Source organism: Perca flavescens, chromosome 8, assembly GCF_004354835.1.
Source record: "Perca flavescens isolate YP-PL-M2 chromosome 8, PFLA_1.0, whole genome shotgun sequence".
Lineage (NCBI taxonomy): Eukaryota > Metazoa > Chordata > Actinopteri > Perciformes > Percidae > Perca > Perca flavescens.
The window spans coordinates 35,626,579-35,646,457 of NC_041338.1; the positions used below are offsets into that span (position 1 = coordinate 35,626,579).

At 40.5% G+C, this 19,879-nt stretch overlaps 1 protein-coding gene across 1 annotated transcript; it reads right to left on the minus strand.

The window, feature by feature from the left end:
• Window positions 1-1,215: 1,215 nt before the first annotated feature.
• On the minus strand, window positions 1,216-16,630 carry LOC114559634 (troponin I, fast skeletal muscle). The gene is made up of 7 exons (XM_028584408.1): window positions 16,555-16,630; window positions 6,518-6,553; window positions 5,843-5,879; window positions 4,940-5,068; window positions 3,738-3,827; window positions 3,401-3,577; window positions 1,216-1,677 (listed from the first exon to the last, which is right to left on the minus strand). The coding sequence occupies exons 2-7, from the start codon at window positions 6,526-6,528 to the stop codon at window positions 1,597-1,599; spliced, it is 525 nt and encodes a 174-aa protein (XP_028440209.1). The 5' UTR covers window positions 6,529-6,553; window positions 16,555-16,630; the 3' UTR covers window positions 1,216-1,596.
• Window positions 16,631-19,879: the final 3,249 nt, after the last annotated feature.

Here is a 19,879-nt window from a genome sequence, read left to right on the forward strand (position 1 = left end):
AGATTCAACTGAAGAGTTTTGTTCCAACGTAAAAAAAATATCCAAAAACTACCCAAGCACCTGCCTCATCTACCGCAGAGTTAGCACGGATTTTACATTATGGAAAGTAAAATTTGTGCTTTGGTTAGAAATACTTTAATTTAATCTGTAAATAGCCTTAATTAGACTTGAAAAAGGGAGATCCTGCACACGCTCTTGCTAGAGCATCACCATTTACTGGAGAAACGTTTCGGTCCATCTGGACATTCATTCAAAAGGAAAATACTCTTTCCTTTTACTCAGAGGGACCGAAACCTTAAGGCTCGGACACACCAACAAAGCCAGTCGGACTGATCATTCGGCTCCTGTTGGTCCAAAAAGTACCTCAGAACACATCGAAGCGACGCCGACTTGAGCGTACGTTCTGCGCGTGCGCGAGACGTAATACGTCTCCGTAACAGCAGGTGGCGCTAATCTGTATTGTCGCCCAAAAAATTAAAACCCGGAAAATTTCTGATATTTAATTTGTGCCGTATGTCACGCATGTATAGCAAATCTGACAATAAAGCTGACTTGACTTGACTTGAAACGTGTTTCTGAAAACATTTGAAGAGAGAAATAGGCTGTTCAGTTGCTGAATCTGTCTTCATTTCAGATCAACAAGGTCAGTTTGAAAGATTTTCATCAGATTTTGAGAGACTCTAGTCACGCTCATCCCGCTCGTTATTTCCAGTAAGTGTTTTGAGTCTGAACAGTCAACCATAATCACTTTTATAATCCTGCAAACCAACTGAGGACATTATCGCTCATCACTTACTGTACCACACTAGAAACTTAACCCTTGTGTTGTCCTCAGTTCAAGTTTGACCCGTTTTCAAAGTTTTTAAATCAGAAATATGGGTTTCTTTGAACCAAAATGCCCAAAAATAACCTGGATGCATGGATGTACGTTGTATGGAACTCATACAACGATCTTTGCATGTAAAATTAATGATTACTTACTTACTTTTATTGAATTTTGGTGTTTTTTAAAATTTTATAGACAAGTTAAAATGGTTTTAAAACAGTATCCTGACTAAACTTTGACATAAACTATGTCTGTGATTCACTCAACATCCTCTGATCTTAACTATTAGTCAAAATAATTCATAATTTCTGCTTTTTAACTCAAAAATTAGGTATAATGTCATATGAATTAGGTTTTTTGACCATGAATTTAAAATAAAACGTTGAAAAAAGTGACAAACACGTTTTAAAAAGTATCAAAAGCATTAAAAAAAACAGCCAAAAACGCTGGAAAAAGCACCAAAAATTCTAATTTACTTTTGACCTGGATGAACAACAAGTTCACGGTCAACGGGAAGACAACACTAGGGTTAAAAACACACTTGTCTTTCTTAAGGTGTGTACCTTTAGTTGATAGTAGTATCCAAGGTATTCCCACTGTTTATCAGTATAGTGTCTACAGCAGTCATGTGTCTTATCTCGTTCAATAAGAGGGTTACGTTGACGTTGGATATGCAGCACGTTGGAATAAAACTCTTCAGTTACAAAGACATTAGATCCAAATTCTGTTTCGTGAATAGCACTCGTTCGAGCCTAACGATCGATGACAGATTAACTATCAAACATCTTCTTCCTATCAGACTTGTCTTCAATGTTCTTACGCCAGTCTCCCACGTCGCGCAGCTGCTTGTCCTGTGAACACAGACCATATTTCATTTGGTTAAACGTAATGACAAGTAAAATTATAAATATAAATTCAGATATTACCAACAGCCAAATGGTAACAAGCTTTATTTTTGACAGGTGAATCAATAAATCATCACTGCCACATTGGCCACTAAACACCCTCAGGATTCCTCTGGTTTTATTTTGCATAGCGGTCGAACTTTATCCCAAGTTGGCCACTGTACACACTCTCTCAGCCACATTGGAGTAACTTGCGGGGGTGGGCTTACAACAATAATCAAAACTTGTATTTTCCAGAGTTTTTGTTGCTTTTTTTTGACGTTTTTGTTGCGTTATCAATGTTTTTGTCGCTTTTTTTTTGTCAATTTATTTAATTTTTTCTGTCGCCTTTCTGGAGTTTTTTTTTTTTTTTTTATATTTGTTGTTTCTTTCTGAGGTTTTTGAGTTTTTTTCTACAATTTTTGTCGCTATTCCCGACATTTGCCACCTCCTGACATTTTTGGCAATGTTTTTGTAGCATTTTTCAATACCTGCATACATGTCCCGGGACCTCCCTAGACGGTTGGAGATCTCAACTCCCATACTTTGCTGCTGCCAAATACCCACATTAATGGTAGGTGTAAATATAATTCAGCTACGTACGGTATACTAGATTCAGACACGTGAAACAGTAAATGGACGGATCAGTTTGATGGTTATTCTGTAGATTTGTTTTGGCAATCCAATCAAAAGTTCTGAAACGGTGAAACAGTTGGATGGACAAACAGACACACCCATTAATACCGCCAAGGATTTGAGTTTATCACAAATTGGATCTTATTTTCATAGCTTTGGCCATTGTTTCTATGGGTTATAAAGATCTTGGAACATGGCAACATTGCTCAGTTAGGCTGGAGAAAAAGCAACACTTAATCCAGATTACCCAAACCATTTAATTTGGAGGTCAAACTGGCACGTCCCTAATATTTCCTAGTTGTACAAAAAAACTGAACACACAACTACAGTAAGTTGAACTAGGAAGTTGGTCTGAGTCGACACGATGATGAATGTTTACAGATATCAGATAGTTTGTGTGATAATGTCACTATTCGCCTTTGTTTTCTCTTCCAAATACGTTTGACTAACATGGTGGTAGAGCTGGGTATTTAAACATCAATACGTCTGGTTGGATTCATGCTCTTGTTGACTGTTTTTTTGATCAGATAGTTTCTTGTGATTTGGCTAAAGTTTGTGTACCAGTGTCTGTGCAAGATTTAAAATTTGGGAACTAGTAGTTAGTGGATGTATTGCCAGTTTATGAGCAGATGTATAGTCCTCTAACGGGCTTCGTTGTTGGGTGCAAAGGAGCCTCAATGGTGTTAACCAATAGTAAAGCCTGTTTCGGCGTTTTTCCATCACGTGGTAACTGCTCAACTCGACTTTTTTGGTTTTCCATTCTGATAAAAAGTCTATCAGAATAGTCTATATTAGACTGGGTAACATGCAAGATTGGGCATTTGTGCAGCATTCATATGGTGTCGAAATAATCTGAAGGTGTAGGTCTGCGCTCTCTCTAGTTAAATAAAAAATGTACTTATGAGATTATACGACTTTTGGTAAAAAGCAAACGTCCCCTTTAAAGTTAAAGCTAATGTAAAGCAGGTATAAGAAACCAAGATGACCAACGAGTGTGCAGAATGTTGATGTTGGTATTTGGACTGAAGTCCAGATGAACCAGGTAGCAGCTCACCTCCTCTTTGACCTCCTTCTTGACCTGCTTCAGGTTGGCCCTGAGGTCCATGTTGACCGTGTGCTTGGAGCCCAGCAGAGCCTTCAGCATGGCGTCGGCCGACATACGCACCTTCTTCAGACGGGGTCTCTTGAACTTTCCCCTCATATCCACAATCTTAATGTTGAGATCTCTGACCTTCGGGAGGATTTAGGACAGAAGTACAGACTTTTATTATAGGTCAAATGATCTTATATGCGCACACACACACACACACACACACACACACACACACACACAAAATGGTAGTTCTTCGCCTATTTGCATGTACGTAATAGTTCTATGTTTATTTTCTCACCTCATTCAGCACCATGTTGAGTTTGAACTCTATGCAGTATCTCTCCTCCTCACTCATGTTAATCTGCTGATGGAGCTTCTGGACCAGTTCCTGAAGAGAAAAGTGAAAGTTCAGAAAAGAAAGCGACAACAGAGGAATAAAGAAAAATAACTCTATTCTGAATTTTCAATCTGTAGAAAAGCGATTTAAAGACCTGTGACATCGCCACGATATAAAGTCTACGGGCCAGCGGGAGAAACACTACTGCTACCATATCACGGAAGTAAACCCGGAAGCTTAGGCCGGTTACACACCGCCGGCGTGGCGTGAGCGTGCCAGCTGCGTGGCGTGTCCGTTTGTATTTGGGCTCCCATGGTAACAGGTCAGAGCTTACACGCTACCTGCGTGACACGCTCGTCTCAGGCGTGGCCCGAGTCGCGCCAAAAACGCATGCATGCTAGAAATAGAACCGACGGCTATTTTTCCAAGCGTGTGTGAAGAGTTTCCAGACAAAATAGAATAGGAAAAGATGTTTATATGTCATTTAGACACAAAGACATATTAATAAATGACATGTTGATGTTTGAAAGTCTCTAGGTTTTGATATAAATGCAGATATATAAATGTAATAAAATGAAAAAAAAATTGATTTTCCAATATTGCACCTGTCAATACAGAAGGAAATATTCTGGAGCCTATTTTTCCGTCAATAAGGCCGATGTTGTCTTTGCTGAAATCAGATCAGAATATATTTATGTTTATGCTATACATCCATGTGTCCAGACGAGGCTAGCAGCAGCAGCGCCGCGTCAGACACCTTTCTGGTGTGTAAAGACGTAGAAAACGCCACGCAGGCAGCGTGTAACCGGCCTTAGACACTTTTTTTTTGCGTATGCTTCAGGCAAGCAACTCCATTGAACTGAATAGGCGCCATTTTGTGATCTGGTATCTACTTTGTAGTTAATACATCCATTGAATATTTTGGCTTCACTTTTGTACAGTGGGAGGAAGTGGAGACGCGTCATCCAGTGGTGTTAAACAGGTGTAGTCTACGTGGTAAAGAAATACAAACAAGCCAGAGCATCCCCCAACCCACCCTCAGCCCCTATCCCAGAATAGATCAACGTTGCAGCCAGACCATACTCCAGCCCTGAAAAAAGGGCCGGCAATGCGAGACTAATCCAGGGCCGAGCCGGGACAAGCCGGTCCTGTTTCTGTCTCACCATGAGCTCGTCCTTGGAGTACGGCAGCTCCAGAGGAGGACATTTCTCCGCCAGGAACTTCTCCCTTTCCTCACTCTTCATTGTTGCTTCGGCTTCCAATAAATTAGTTCCCACCATTAGCATACAGCCCTGTGGATGACATGAGATAAGATAAGCCTTTATTTTCTCCTATAGGAGAAATTCATCGTGGGAAGTGAAGAGAACTAAAATGGCTTTGTGGAAGAATTAGATGCGCATATTTGGCGGGGGGGATTAAAGTTGGAAGCGGAATTGTCCATTACATTACATTGTCCAGTTCATTTGAACTACAGATCCGCTACCCCATCTGGCAAACTTGCGTAATTTAATGTAATGGACAATTCCACTTCCAACCTGTAGGGGGGACCGAAGCGGGAACGTTTTTTTTATTGTTGCTTTAAGAAAATGTGACGTTTTTCAATAAAAAAAAAATGCAATTTCCCCCAAACATATTGTGTCTCTTTGTGGTAGTTTTGCATCTCTTTATCACATAATTTTGGGCCATTACTATCACCGTATCTGTGTCTAAAATGTTGCAAAAGCTAGAAGCAGCTAATAGAAAAATAGACAAAGACAAAACTTAAATCTAAAGAAGTCCAACTACAATAACTGGATCTGAAAAAAGTCTTACATGCATTCAGTTTAGGTGCTGCCCAAAACCTTACAATAGCAGGGGAAACCCAGCATTGTCTCATCCAAATGCGTTCAATAAACATTCGATAAACATCCCACAAGACAACCCCCCTACCTTCCTCCAAAATCACTACACATCCTCCCCCTCGTATTGCACTTAATTCTACCCAGATTGCACATTTCACAAGTATTTTCAGCTAAAATTTTAAAAACAGTATCTTTGTACGCAATAAAAATGTACTCATGTCTTACTTTCAGAGTGTGCTTGCGCCTCGCAGACAGTCTTTTCCTGCAGGTGAAAACACGAGACATGGATCAGACATTTTGCCCGTTAGGTTATAAATAAGTCCATAAATCTGTTATTATGATTATTTGTTGTGTTTTATTAGAATCATGTAGTGATGGCAAAACTGTTTAACCCTTGTATTGTTTTTGTATCAAAAATATGAGTTTCTTTCAACCAAATTGCCCAAAAATAACATGGATAGTTCCATACACAAAACTGCTGTGGTTATGCATCAACATACATTCCTCTGATCTTAATTATTAGCTAAAGAAATTCATAATTTCTGGGTTTTTTAACTCAATTTAATATAGATGAGGGCGATGATAAGTTGGAATGAAGTTGGCTTAGAAGATGTATACTTTATGCTTTATAAAAAAAATGTATTCATTTATTTTATTATTAAAAAAATTCAAATTTCACATAAAATAGGAACAAATGCCAACACAACACACAAAAAACTTCTTTCACACTTTGTTAATGAGAAAATAGTTCAGAAATGTACAAAAAATGTATTATTTTATCCTTTAAAAAAACCTGTTTCTTGGCCTAAATCTCCTCCAAATGTGGAAATCTGTTAACCGAGTGTAAAAGACATTCTGTCGTCTAATAAACAAAATAAATAAATAAACTTATCAACTTACTCGTCGGCCATCTTGGCAGCTGGTTCCTGACGTTATCTGATAAAAAAAAGCCAGAAGAGACAGCATTAAAATGACATTTATACATTTTGATGTGTGATAAAAACATCAATAACACTTCAGATAAACTTGTCAACTCTAAGTGACAGAAAATATTCACCCCGTCTGTCATACTGCGTTTACGAAAAACTTTCCACAGATATGAAAGTGCTTCTTCGATTTCACCAACAATACAAGAGAGACAGGACATTACGAACAATACGTAGCCAAGACTAGCCTGACAAGCCAGACCCACATCCAGATGTTGGGTCTGGGAACTCACCATTGGCAGGGCTCAATCTGAGGGGCGGGATAAATGGTTGTCTTTCAAATTCCCTCTGCACGCAATAGGATAGCTCTACAACCAATCAGAGCATTGAAGAAGGTAGCGAAGCTAGTTGATAGATTAAACTTTAAACTGCGAACACATCTTCCTTTTTTAAGAATGACTTCAGTGCCGTTCTTCGTCATTTTCTCAAAGAAAAGCTGAACTCCAAGTCTTCCAGAAGACCTCTGTTCACCAGCGCAGCAGCAGCCATAAGCCCCGCCCACCAGCTCAATACACGATGTGATTGGCCTGACCAGAGTTTGGTTTTTCCAGCTCACAAGCCAACGGAGAGTTACTAGACCCCCCCTGGCTGCAAATTAAATTTGCTGTTGCTAGGGTGCGTCTAGATTTCTAGGCTAAGCTAAGACGGAAAGATGGACAAAACAGACAATACATTTCATATACAGTGACTTTACAACGGAAAATCGTTGTGCAGACATTCACAAATATATAAGGCAATGCCCCGGTTTCTCAATGGCATTAGAGTTCTCATCCCTCGGTTAACAGAGCTAGAGAAGTCCTTTAGTAAGCGGGGTATTCACACCATAAGCTCGTGTTACACTTCTGCACATTCTCCGTTTTAACTGCCCCTTCTTACTTGGCGACGGCGTCAAAAACGATAGCAAAAACACAAGCTTTGAACCTTTAAACCCACTGAGGATTTCGCCATAGCAAGAACTATCAGCAAGACCCATTTCTGTCGACTGGAAGAAAAAAGACTTATTCCGAGCAGTTGTACCGGCAGCAGAGTTCCTCCCATCATTCTTCCCATTCATTGCGTACGGAGAGAACTGGCCTAACCCGGTTATTCACTTAACCCCGGTTACTGCTGTGCATGTAGTCTCGCTTTGCCAGACCTTCCTCCACAGCGCTGCGGAGGAAGGTCTGGTGCCAGTTTGGGATTGTGGTTCACAGGTTCTAAGTTAGCTAATGTTTATACGCTAAAGTAGGCCAAAGCTTCTAGCTAAAAGTCAGGCACTGTCAGGCACTGCTACGCGAAGACACTAGTGGTGCGTCTCAGCATAGCCATCTAGCGGTACGTACGGGGGTTTAAACACAACAGAAACGTGAACCACTGTCTTACATGAACATTTTTGCATTTGATTTTTTCTAACACCCCTACCCTGCAAGTCAGTTTTTGTCCTTTTGTCGAAGGAATGTCAACCAGCTAACAAAATGGAAATACTTTCGATTTAAGAAGAAAAAAAACATCATTCTCTGATCTACTCCAGAGGAGTTTAGTTTATGACAGTAGAGACGCTGCTAAACTGTCATCAAACCATATAGACCAGGGGTGTCAAACTCAACTTCCCAGAGGGCCACACTGCAAGACAAGAATCACATCAAGGGGCCGGAAATGTTTAGTTTATTGATAGGCTTTGACTGTATTATTGCATGTGTCATACAGTCTTCTCACTTACAGTTAAAACATAAACAACATAAAGTCCTAAAGAAGTCAGGAAAAAGACGCCACAGAAAAGAAGCGGCCAAACATTTCGGCAAAAGTGACAAAAATGTCAGAAAAAAAATGATAAAAATGTTGGCAAAAGTGTCAAAAAGTAGTGTGAACCTAAATTGATATGCGAGCCGGATCTGAATCTGCGAGGGGCCGGATTTGGCCCGCGGGCTTTGAGTTTGACACGTGTGATATAGACCGTAAAAATATCAACACATTAAACACAGTATTTGTAGGACGATTACAACACTTGTGTTGGGAACGACATTATTATTATTATTATTATTATTATTATTATTATTATTATTATTATTATTACTTTTCTATCTTCTTTCTATTTAAAGAGTGTTTTTGTAAGATGCTAAAATCTGCTGCTGGAAATCTAATTTCCTTGCGGGAGTCATCCCAAAGGGATCAATAAAGAGAAGGCTAAGTCTAAGTCTAAGTCTTATCATTTCTTTACTTTTGGACACATTTAAATCCACAAAAAGACGGCATCTCCCTCGGGAAAGCTAACAAGGCTGTCGACTTCTTTTTAACGAGAGGACAAAGTGAATCTGACATCGTGATTTAGGCCATTTTCTTCTTGTGATCTCAGACACATCTTTATGAAAGTCGGTTTTCGGATGTTGTCCCGTAGTAAAAACTCCACATCTTTCCTTTCCACTGTTCGGTTTCTGAGTCAAACTATTTGAAGTCACGTGCGCTCCGTCTAATCCCTCACCTGTCTCCCATTTCACGTTTGGATCATGTCATTTCTATCTTAAGACTTCAATGTTGAATCCAGGACATTTAATGGAACTGAACTTTGTAACCGAGGCCGTGCTAAAGCCCTAAAGGACCAGCCCGCTATCTTTAGCAGCGTGGCTCTGGGGGGGGGGGGGATTGTGGTCCGACAGTATGTGATGCTGTGAAATATCTCCACAGCTCCATTGCACGGATTGGCATTAAATTTAGTTCCAGACATTTACAATCCTTCGGTGATCCTGTGATTGCTCTTTAAGGGCCACCAACAGCTCACAACTTTTATCAACTGCTCTCTTCATGGCAGGAAACCTCCAACACTGATGACTGAATCCCTTTTCAGCATCCCAAACATAGCATGCTAACACTAGCATGCCGATATGCTATTTGTTAACATGATTAAGGCTACAGAACTTCAATACTTTATAGAGAGCCAAAGTCACGCCCTTCTACTTCCGGTCCATGGGACCTATTTTTCGAAAAAATATGAACTAGAGTCAATGGAGAGATAATAATTATGTTTTGATCCCGTTTGAATTGAGCCATGGATTACAAATATGATGTTCGTCAATTTAAAACATTATTTTTCAACCAAAGAAAGTCTCAGTTTATTGTTACTGTTGAAGTATAAGACTGAAAATACGTAATTAGAAAGACTACAAACTTCATGGATGACGTCTCTCTGAAGCTACGATGTCTCTGTGTATCGTACCGGAGATGTAACGTTACTCTAATGATCAGAGGATCTCGCTTGTTCTTTTGCTTCTCTGCTGAAAACACTTGACTTGATAAAACAGAGCAGTTAAGATAACGTTACATGTGTTGTGGAACAGAGCTAAGCTAGCTAGCTAGCTAGCTAGCTAGCGAGCAAACCAAGCATCAAGCTAGGTGACGTAGATTGTGTGAAACGGGAGATGTAGTCCTCTGAGCTGTTTCACACAAAACTAAGTGGTACTATGACAAGCCTACGGCTAACTGAGACTTTCTTCAGTTGAAAATGTATCTTTTAAATTGACGAAGGTCATATTTGTAATTCATGGCTCAATTCAAACGGGATCATAAAATAATTTGCCTCTCCCCGTTCACTACCGTTCATTTTTTTTCTGACTTAAGGTCCCATGAGGTCCACTGGAAGGGGCGGGACTTCAGCTCTCTATAGACACTGACCGAATTGCCTCCATAGTATCGAGTATCGAAAAATGCCTTGTCATTTAATACCAAATTTCAATAGAGATTCTGAAAGCCACGCCCAACGAAGAGGAAAACGAAATCTCCGCTCTCCAATGACTTGTATCGCGTGAAGGTTTCCTCCTCATCCAATTTCGTCTGCTAGCAAACAACAGAAAAATTTCTAAAAACAGCTGTGTGGTAATATGAACTACCAACAATGTAAAGAACCCATGACTTCGACCCGAAAAACTGAGCTTCTATGAAGACACAAGTGGAAACAGACGTGAGGAGTCAGCAGAGAGAATGGGAAGCTAACGTTATGTTCAATGGTACATGTGTTAGCTTAACTTACAGACATACGTATAGTTAGCCTTAAACTGACATTTGGATATTTGACTTGTAACAAAATGCTACAAACGCAATGTCGGACACAACGTTAGCTTAGTGTCAGGATCCCACAGTCTCCCCATTCTCTCTGCCGATTCCTCATGTCCGTATCCACCTTTGTCTTCATAAAAACTCCGTTTTTTTTGGGTAGGCAGCTTATAAAAACTTAAGTTACGGGTTATTTACATTGTTGGTAGTGAATATCACCACACACCTGCTTTTAGGCATTTTTCTGTTTGCTGGCAGACGAAATAGACGAGGAGGAAACCTTCACGCAATACAAGTTAACGGAAAGTGGAGAGTTGTCGGTGCCTCTGCAAAATAGCCTCAGGAAAGAACTTGTTTTGGTGGAACGTGTGTACATTCAAAAGTAGTTTTAGTCGTGCAACAGAAAACCCAGATTGGACGGATAGTCTAGCTAGCTGTCTGGATTTACCCTGCAGTTAAGGTGATGGTTCGGAGTAATTTCACCCTAGGGTCCTTTGCACCATGACAAACATATTTATTAATTTAATGATTAAATAAGGTAGTTTCTCCAAATTTACCTCAAATATAACTTGTCTCCTGCTAGTTCTACTACAGCACTTTTAAAATAAAAAAAAAAAAGTTAAATTAATAAATATTTTTGTTGCATCTCTTTTCTGTGTTGTAATTTATAGACGGTCCCTAAGCACTCGCCCGGTAGTAACAACAGCAGAGAGCAGAAGCCAGCAGGCAAGTGTTATTTACATAAACATCTGGTGTACTTACAAACTTTCCAATCCATCGTTTTATGAGTACATAACCTATTTGTACTACTGTAGAAGTTTGGTATCATTTCGGGCATTATTAGTGGGATAATGTACAAGATACACTAAGCTATTCAGCTGATAATCCTAACTCTCCTAATGTTAGACCCAGCTGAACAAAGCTTCTGGGGGGGTGTTTGGCTCGAGGTCGTGGTGCAAAGGACCCTAGGGTGAAATTTCTCCGAACCATCACTTTAACCATAGTCTTCATAAATCCACCGGAGGTTAGAACGCCAACACAGAGACAGAGGAAGGTGGACGGACATCCGGCCTAAAATGAGGGACATCCGGCGAAATATTCGGCGGCACTGGAGCAATTTCGGAAATGAAATCTCGATATATAGACTAGAACATGCCTGAAGAGGAGGCAGCCCTTACAAGCACCTCAAAACTGTTCTTAAGTACATTAGTGTGCTGAATAAGTGCACTTAACTATTCCACCACTGCTATTTGCATGAATAGATACCAGGGTAAACCGAGCCTTTAAGTACGAGGCTCGAGGAGTTTAAAGCATCTTCCCGAAAGCACTCGGAGGCCAGATAGTCGCTGCCTGGGACAGATGAGTGGATTAAGACTCTATTCCTGGCGCCTCAGCTGTTCCCAACATCTTCATTATGGAAAGAAAAAAAGAAAAAATGACAGCAGGCTCTTCTTAAAAGAAAAGATGCCTGACAAGAACACATAGCAACCCCGGGAACAAATGGCCTTCATCTGTAAACCAACAACAGCCCTGGGGAGGGGGTGTGTGTGTGTGTGTGTGTGTGTGTGTGTGTGTGTGTGTGTGTGTGTGTGTGTGGGGGGGGGGGGGGGGATCTCCGGGCAGACAATGTATTTTAGGACACCCGAAACTTGCCGGTCGTAGCATTATGTTGCTCTGGGGGTGGAATAATATCTGTGAGGTTAAATTTGGGCCCTGATTTTTGTCTTAAGTGAGTGTGAGTGTGTGTGTGTGTGTGAGCATGTGCGAGTGCGTGTGCGTGTGTGTGTGTGTGTGTGTGTGTGTGTGTGTGTGTGTGTGTGTGTGTGTGTGTGTGTGTGTGTTCGTATTTGTGTGTGCGTGTGTGAGTGTGAGAGTGTGTGTGTGTGTGTTCGTATTCGTGTGTGTGTGTGTGTGTGTGTGTGTGAGTGTGTGAGTGTGAGTGTGTTCGTGTTTGTATTCGTGTGTGTGTGTATCTGAGCGTGAGTGTGTGTGAGTGTGTGTGCGTGTGCGTGGGTGTGTGTTTGTGTGTGTGTATATGTTCATGTTCGCGTGTGTGTGTGAGCATGTGCGAGTGCGTGAGTGCGTGTATGTGTTTGTGTATTCATGTTCGTGTATGAGTGTGAGTGTGTGAGTGATAGTGTGTGTGTGTGTGTGTGTGTGTGTGTGTGTGTGTGTGTGTGTGTGTGCGTGTTCATGTTCGTGTATGAGTGTGAGTGTGTGATTGATAGTGTGTGTGTGTGTGTGTGTGTGTGTGTGCGTGTTCATGTTCGTGTATGAGTGTGAGCGTGTGTGAGAGTGTGTGTGTGTGTGTGTGTGTGTGTGCACGAGTGTGTCTGTGTCTTTGAGTGAGAGAGTGTATGCGTGCGTGCGTGTGTGTGAGTGATAGTGTGTGTGTGAGTGTGAGTGTGTGAGTGATAGTGTGAGTGAGTGTGAGTGTGAGTGTGAGTGTGTGTGTGTGTGTGTGTGTGTGTGTGTGTGTGTGTGTGTGTGTGTGTGTGAGTGTGTGTGTGTGATTGTCTCTGGAGGGCGGACAGGTTCGCAGTAACCCAACACCACAGAACATCCCTTGAGCGAGCAAGACGTTACAGCGTATCGCAAAAATAGCTCGCTGTCGGGATGACCTCAGATGCACGAACAATTCATCTGCTACACACGGACCAAAATACAGACGAGAGGCTACGATGGCATTCACTGTTAACCCAGCGCCGAACGGAAGAGCATCTGAAAGGTCTGTTAAATTCACGGAAACCGAAAGAAAAGCTCCTCTAATGTAGGAATTTGTTTTAAAAGACATTCAAATAAACCTCTTCCAGCGCTGGAAGAAGTAGAGCTGCAACGATTAATCGAGTTATCAACTATTAAATACATCGCAAACTATTTCGATTATTCAAATGAATCAGTTTGAGTCATTTTTTTATGAAAAAAAAAAAGTAAAAACTTGTGTGATTCCAGCGCTTTAAATATGAATATTGATCTAGTTCTTCTCTCCTCTGTGACAGTAAACTGAATATCTTTTGAGTTGGGGACAAAACGAGACATTTGAGGACGTCCTCTTGGACTTTTTTTAAGGAACACTGATCCACATTTTATCAACACGTTATAGACCACAACTAATCCATTCATCCGGAAAACAATCCACACATTAATAATCCACAATGAAAGTAATCGTTAGGAAGAAGTAGTTGGACCTTTTACCCAAGTTAAAGCAGTTTAAAAATCCTCCATTACAAGTAAAAGGGTAACACTTTACAATAAGGTACACAAAAAAATAGGTAGTTAATGATTAGTTACCGTTTTTGAAAGAGTAGTTAATGATTAGTTACTGTTTTTCAGAAGGGTAACGAATGATTACCCTTCTGAAAAACAGTAACTACCCTGCTGAAAAAGGGTAACTAATCATTCGTTACTCTTTCAAAAACAGTAACTAATCATTAACTACCTATTTCTTTGTGTACCTTATTGTAAAGTGTTACCAGTAAAAGTCTTACTTGTGTAAAAAGTACGGCCGCATTTGTAGGTTGTCAAAGTACAGCTAGTTTTAATATACTGTACTTAGTTTATTGTATAAGAATGAATTATTGGGGTGACCTCTAGCTCACCCAGTATAGTGTGCGCCCCATGTAGGCTGAGTCCTTGGCAGTGGCCCGGGAATCTGACCTGCGGCCCTTTGCAGCATATCACCCCCCCTCTCTCTCTCACCTTTCCTCTCTTTAAGCCGTCCTGTTGATTAAACACCATAAAAGCCCAAATAATCTTAAAAATAAATAAATAAGGAATTAATTATGTTTTTAAACTGATTACATGTTTCACGTGTTAAATCTTGATGGACAAATGTAGAGGAGTAAAAAAAAAAAAAAAAAAGTACAACATTTACCTCCGAGATGTAGTGGAGTAGAAGTATAAAGTAATAGAAAAGTACCTCCAAAGTGTACTTAGTTACATTAAATGAGTTCCATTTTGTTTTCTACTGTCCTTTTTATTGTGAACAGCGTGATTTTTGTTTTGTTTCGTAGGATAAAAGCAGAGCTTGACTTGGTAAATATGGATGATGCTCAAAGACTGAGATGGCTGTTCACATATAAAACATATAAATTAGCTAATTATCTAGATAAAGCCTGGGAGAAGAGGAAAAAAAGCTCTTTATCGAGATGAATTGTAGATGAGAATTTGTTGTTTGTGTGTGTGTATGTGTATGTGTGCATGCGTATATACATATATGTACGTGTATATGTGTGTATATGTATATATTTGTATTCATGTATTTCTCTGAATGATTGTTATATGCGACAGGAAGATGTTTGTTAAATAAGTGAATTTGTGGTGTCTTGTAAATCCCATGTGGGATGGGCCAAAATGTTTGGCATGACACAGAAATAAAACATAACTAACTAACTAACTAACTAACTAACTACATTCCACAACTAAGCATTACGCTGGGAGACTGAAGACTTTAATCGTCACTATCTCTCTGAAAGATACAGCCAATAAACACATGAATGTGTCTTTTATTTCCATGTAACCTAAATGCTAAACTTTCAAGGGAAGAAATACGTCTTAAGGTGTTCAGGATGGTGAAAGTTTGGAGAACCCGTCTGTGGAAAAAGCTCCTCTATTGTAGGAATCTGGTTTTGTAAAAGAAAGCTTTAACAGCTGAATGTTGGAAAAAGAAAACAGGCTAAATGTGGTGTGCTGGGGGATTTAAGTGAGGACAGAGACTGAAGTCGGCAGCCGCTGCAGATTAGACGAGCTTTTTCCTCGGTGCTGACAGCAGGATAAACACGGACGGATCCGCTTTCAAGTTCATGCCTCGTAGCGGTGTTGTCTTTCAGCGTGCCGCTATCACCAGGCCGTACATCACCGGGCTGCCCCCGCTGTTTCTCAAACGGATTCTTTTTAAACTAATGCGGAAAGACTCAGGATATAATATTTTTTATATTATCTTAATAATGTAAATATCTGTAATATCTTTAACTTAGGATACAAGAACTGACTTAGGATACAGGAAATGTATTCTTAATTTAGGATACAAGAACTGACTTAAGATACAGGAATTGTATTCTTAACTTAGGATACAAGAACTGACTTAGGATACAGGAAATGTATTCTTAATTTAGGATACAAGAACTGACTTAGGATACAGGAAATGTATTCTTAATTTAGGATACAAGAACTGACTTAAGATACAGGAATTGTATTCTTAACTTAGGATACAAGAACTGACTTAGGATACAGGAAATGTATTCTTAATTTCGGATACAAGAACTGACTTAGGATACAGGAAATGTATTCTTAATTTAGGATACAAGAACTGACTTAGGATACAGGAAATGTATTCTTAATTTAGGATACAAGAACTGACTTAGGATACAGGAAATGTATTCTTAATTTAGGATACAAGAACTGACTTAGGATACAGGATTTGTATTCTTAACTTAGGATGCAGGAATATTCCGAGTGGTTATGCTGTCATTTTTTTTTTAGTTGTACTGATAAAAGTAACCAAAATGTTCAACATTTCCACCTTATGTAACAATAAAAGTACATTAAAGTAATCTAAAGTCCAATAAAACATAAACTACAAAGTGTGTGCATTGCTACAACACTTCAAAAACCATTAAAGAATTCTCCAAAAACATTAAACGACCGTGAACATTTGGCATGTTTCTGCTGCTACAAACCCATCCCTCGGACCGACAGCCTGATAATAAATCAGCCAAACATCAGATATTCAAACTAAATGAAATCATTTTTCACTTTTCACTACTTCTTACTGACAGAGTTTGATTTGAACAAAGTAAAAACATAAATTCCTAACATCCGTACTTACAAGTTGAAGCATTCACACCTGCCGTCGTGCAAAGAATGTGCATGCAAACACCCAGAAATACTCTTCTACATATCTACTAAACACAGAGAAAGAGTTCTTACTTAGACGTGAGCGGAGTCGTCGGCTTGTTAGAGACGCAGGCTGAGTCCCGACCGCGCAAAGCCTTCAGAAGATATATATTGCAATCTGTGATAGCCCTCTAAATCCTCCACTTTCTCATTATGGAAGTGGATTACCGGTCAAACCAATGAGCTGGCAAGGTCATGAAATACAGTACAGTGTCGTCTGCCCCCTCTCCTGCGCCTGCCTCATTATAAATAACCCGCCCTTTAGATTGTTATCTGTATTATCCTGTGCCATCGAGCTTCTGACACACAGAATGCAGGAAAGTCATTAAACAACAGCTGCGTTTTCTAATCAGCTTTAGAGCGTAACTTTTTGATATTAATATTAACGTTCAAGCCGTTGCCAAATTAGTTGCTACAAAGCTAATAAGCTAATTAAGACCAGGGCTCGAGTCCAGACTAACTTTTTTTGCCTTGGTCGCACTGGTGCGCCTAACTTTTTTTTATTTAGGTGCACCAGCACAAAATTTACGTGCACCCAAATTTTTCCTTGCGTCGCCATTAACGCCACGATTTCAAGGTCACCTTTTTATCACGCTCCATATACATTCATATATATAGATTATGTCAATTATTTTAAACAAGAGTAAGGACTTTGTACATTATTTTATTATTTGAAGCACAATTATACTGTACTCAAAGTCTTATAGCGGGTCCCGCCTTGCTGTCAAATGCCCCTCAGATGGCCAACACCTGTAATTTGGCCTTCTTCCCCTTTGGCCTCGGCTAAACCAGCTTGCCACACTCCCTAGCATAAAAATTCTCCAAACTGGGCCCCTCCACACTGACCCACACTGGGAGCAGACCCAGATGCCCCACTTTGATATAATGTCCATTCTGGTCCATATGTAGAACAGTATACCCGCTAAAATACATTAGACTACACCACTGCGTGTCGCTGTCTTTTGTAGCTAATGTGACTATAGGTAATGCCTTTAATTAATTATATTAAACTCACGGTGTTGCTGTCATTGCAGCCCAGCAGACTCATCTGAATACCTGAAATGTAAAAAGAAAACTTGTAAGACTTAACATTAAGAAAGAAAATAAAATTATATAATAAAAAACATATATATAAAAAGAGACTTACCTCAGATCTGTTTCTCCGTTTGCCACATTTATGTGCTTGATGCTAAAAGTCTGGATGAATAAACTTCACAGAGTTCATTTAAGGGTTACGTGGGCTATGTTTTTATAATATTTTGGGGACATATGTCTCTCTGTCTTTATCGAAACACTCCTCTGTGAGAGCAAACTGAATATCTTTGAGTTGTGGACAAAACAAGACATTTGGGGATGTCATCTTGGGCTTTTTGGGAAACACTGATCAACATTTTTCAGAGAGAAAAGATAGAGATTTTAGAGACCAATTTATCAATCCATTCATCCAGAAAATAATCCACACAGTAATCCACAATGAAAGTCATCGTTAGTTGCAGCTTTAGGAAGAAGTAGTTGGACCTTTTACCCAAGTTAAAGTTTCCCGCTTCGGCCCCCTACAGGTTGTAAGCTGAATTGTCCATTATGTCACACTGTCCAGTTCATTCGAACTACAGATCCACTAGCCTGGCACATCAATGGGCTGCTGCGCTTCGGTGGCCGCCATGTTGAATGTAAACAAGAAGCTGCTCGCCGTCGCTAAGCTATCGTTATCGTGTAGAGCCCGCCTCAACGGTTGTGATTGGTGTAGAGTCCGCCTCAACGGTTGTGATTGGTGTAGAGCCCGCCTCAACGGTTGTGATTGGTGTAGAGCCCGCCTCAACGGTTGTGATTGGTCTAGAGCCCTCCTCAACAGTTGTGATTGGTGTAGAGTCCGCCTCAACGGTTGTGATTGGTGTAGAGCCCGCCTCAACGGTTGTGATTGGTGTAGAGCCCTCCTCAACGGTTGTGATTGGTGTAAAGCCCTCCTCAACAGTTGTGATTGGTGTAGAGTCCGCCTCAACGATTGTGATTGGTCTAGAGCCCTCCTCAACAGTTGTGATTGGTGTAGAGTCCACCTCAACGATTGTGATTGGTGTAGAGCCCTCCTCAACGGTTGTGATTGGTGTAGAGTCCGCCTCAACGGTTGTGATTGGTGTAGAGCCCTCCTCAACGGTTGTGATTGGTGTAGAGTCCGACTCAACGGTTGTGATTGGTGTAGAGCCCGCCTCAACGGTTGTGATTGGTGTAGAGCCCGCCTCAACGGTTGTGATTGGTGTAGAGCCCTCCTCAACGGTTGTGATTGGTGTAAAGCCCTCCTCAACAGTTGTGATTGGTGTAGAGTCCGCCTCAACGATTGTGATTGGTCTAGAGCCCTCCTCAACAGTTGTGATTGGTGTAGAGTCCACCTCAACGATTGTGATTGGTGTAGAGCCCTCCTCAACGGTTGTGATTGGTGTAGAGTCCGCCTCAACGGTTGTGATTGGTGTAGAGCCCTCCTCAACGGTTGTGATTGGTGTAGAGTCCGACTCAACGGTTGTGATTGGTGTAGAGCCCTCCTCAACGGTTGTGATTGGTGTAGAGCCCTCCTCAACGGTTGTGATTGGTGTAGAGTCCGACTCAACGGTTGTGATTGGTGTAGAGCCCTCCTCAACGGTTGTGATTGGTGTAGAGCCCTCCTAAACGGTTGTGATTGGTGCCTCGATTTGGAAAAATTGGAAATGGGCTTGAATGGGCTCTTGGCCAGACGGACTTGCAGAGCAAATCTAAAATTTGCCCGAAAGTTCGTCAGGGTTTACCTATGCTATAGTTCTGATCCGATCTGGCAAACTTGCATAATGTAATGTTATGGACAACCTGTAGGGGGACCGAAGCGAGAAAAGTTCTCTAGTGTTGCTTTTAACCAGTTTAAAATCCTCCATTACAAGTTAAAGTCCTTCATTTAAAGTCTTCCTTGTGTAAAAAGTACGGTCACATTTTTATGTTGTCAAAGTACAGCTAGTTGTAATATACTGTGCTTAGTTTATTTTAAGAGAATGAATTATATTTTTAAACTGATCGTATGTTTCACGTGTTAAATCTTGAGGGACAAATGTAGTGGAGTAAAAAAACATTCAACATACAACATTCACCTCCGAGATGTAGTGGAGTAGAAGTATAAAGTTTCAGTAAAGACAGAGACTGAAGTTGGCAGCCGCTGCAGATTAGACAAGGTTTTCCTCATTTCAGGGGACGTAGGCTATGTTTTTTATATCATTTGGGGTCATCTTTCTCTCCGTCTTTATCGAAAACGACGTGTTGAAGAACACACGTCCGGCTGGGATTCTTAAACCTCGTCTGAAACCGTTAAAGACTTTGCACGTCATAAAACAGCAACATCTGA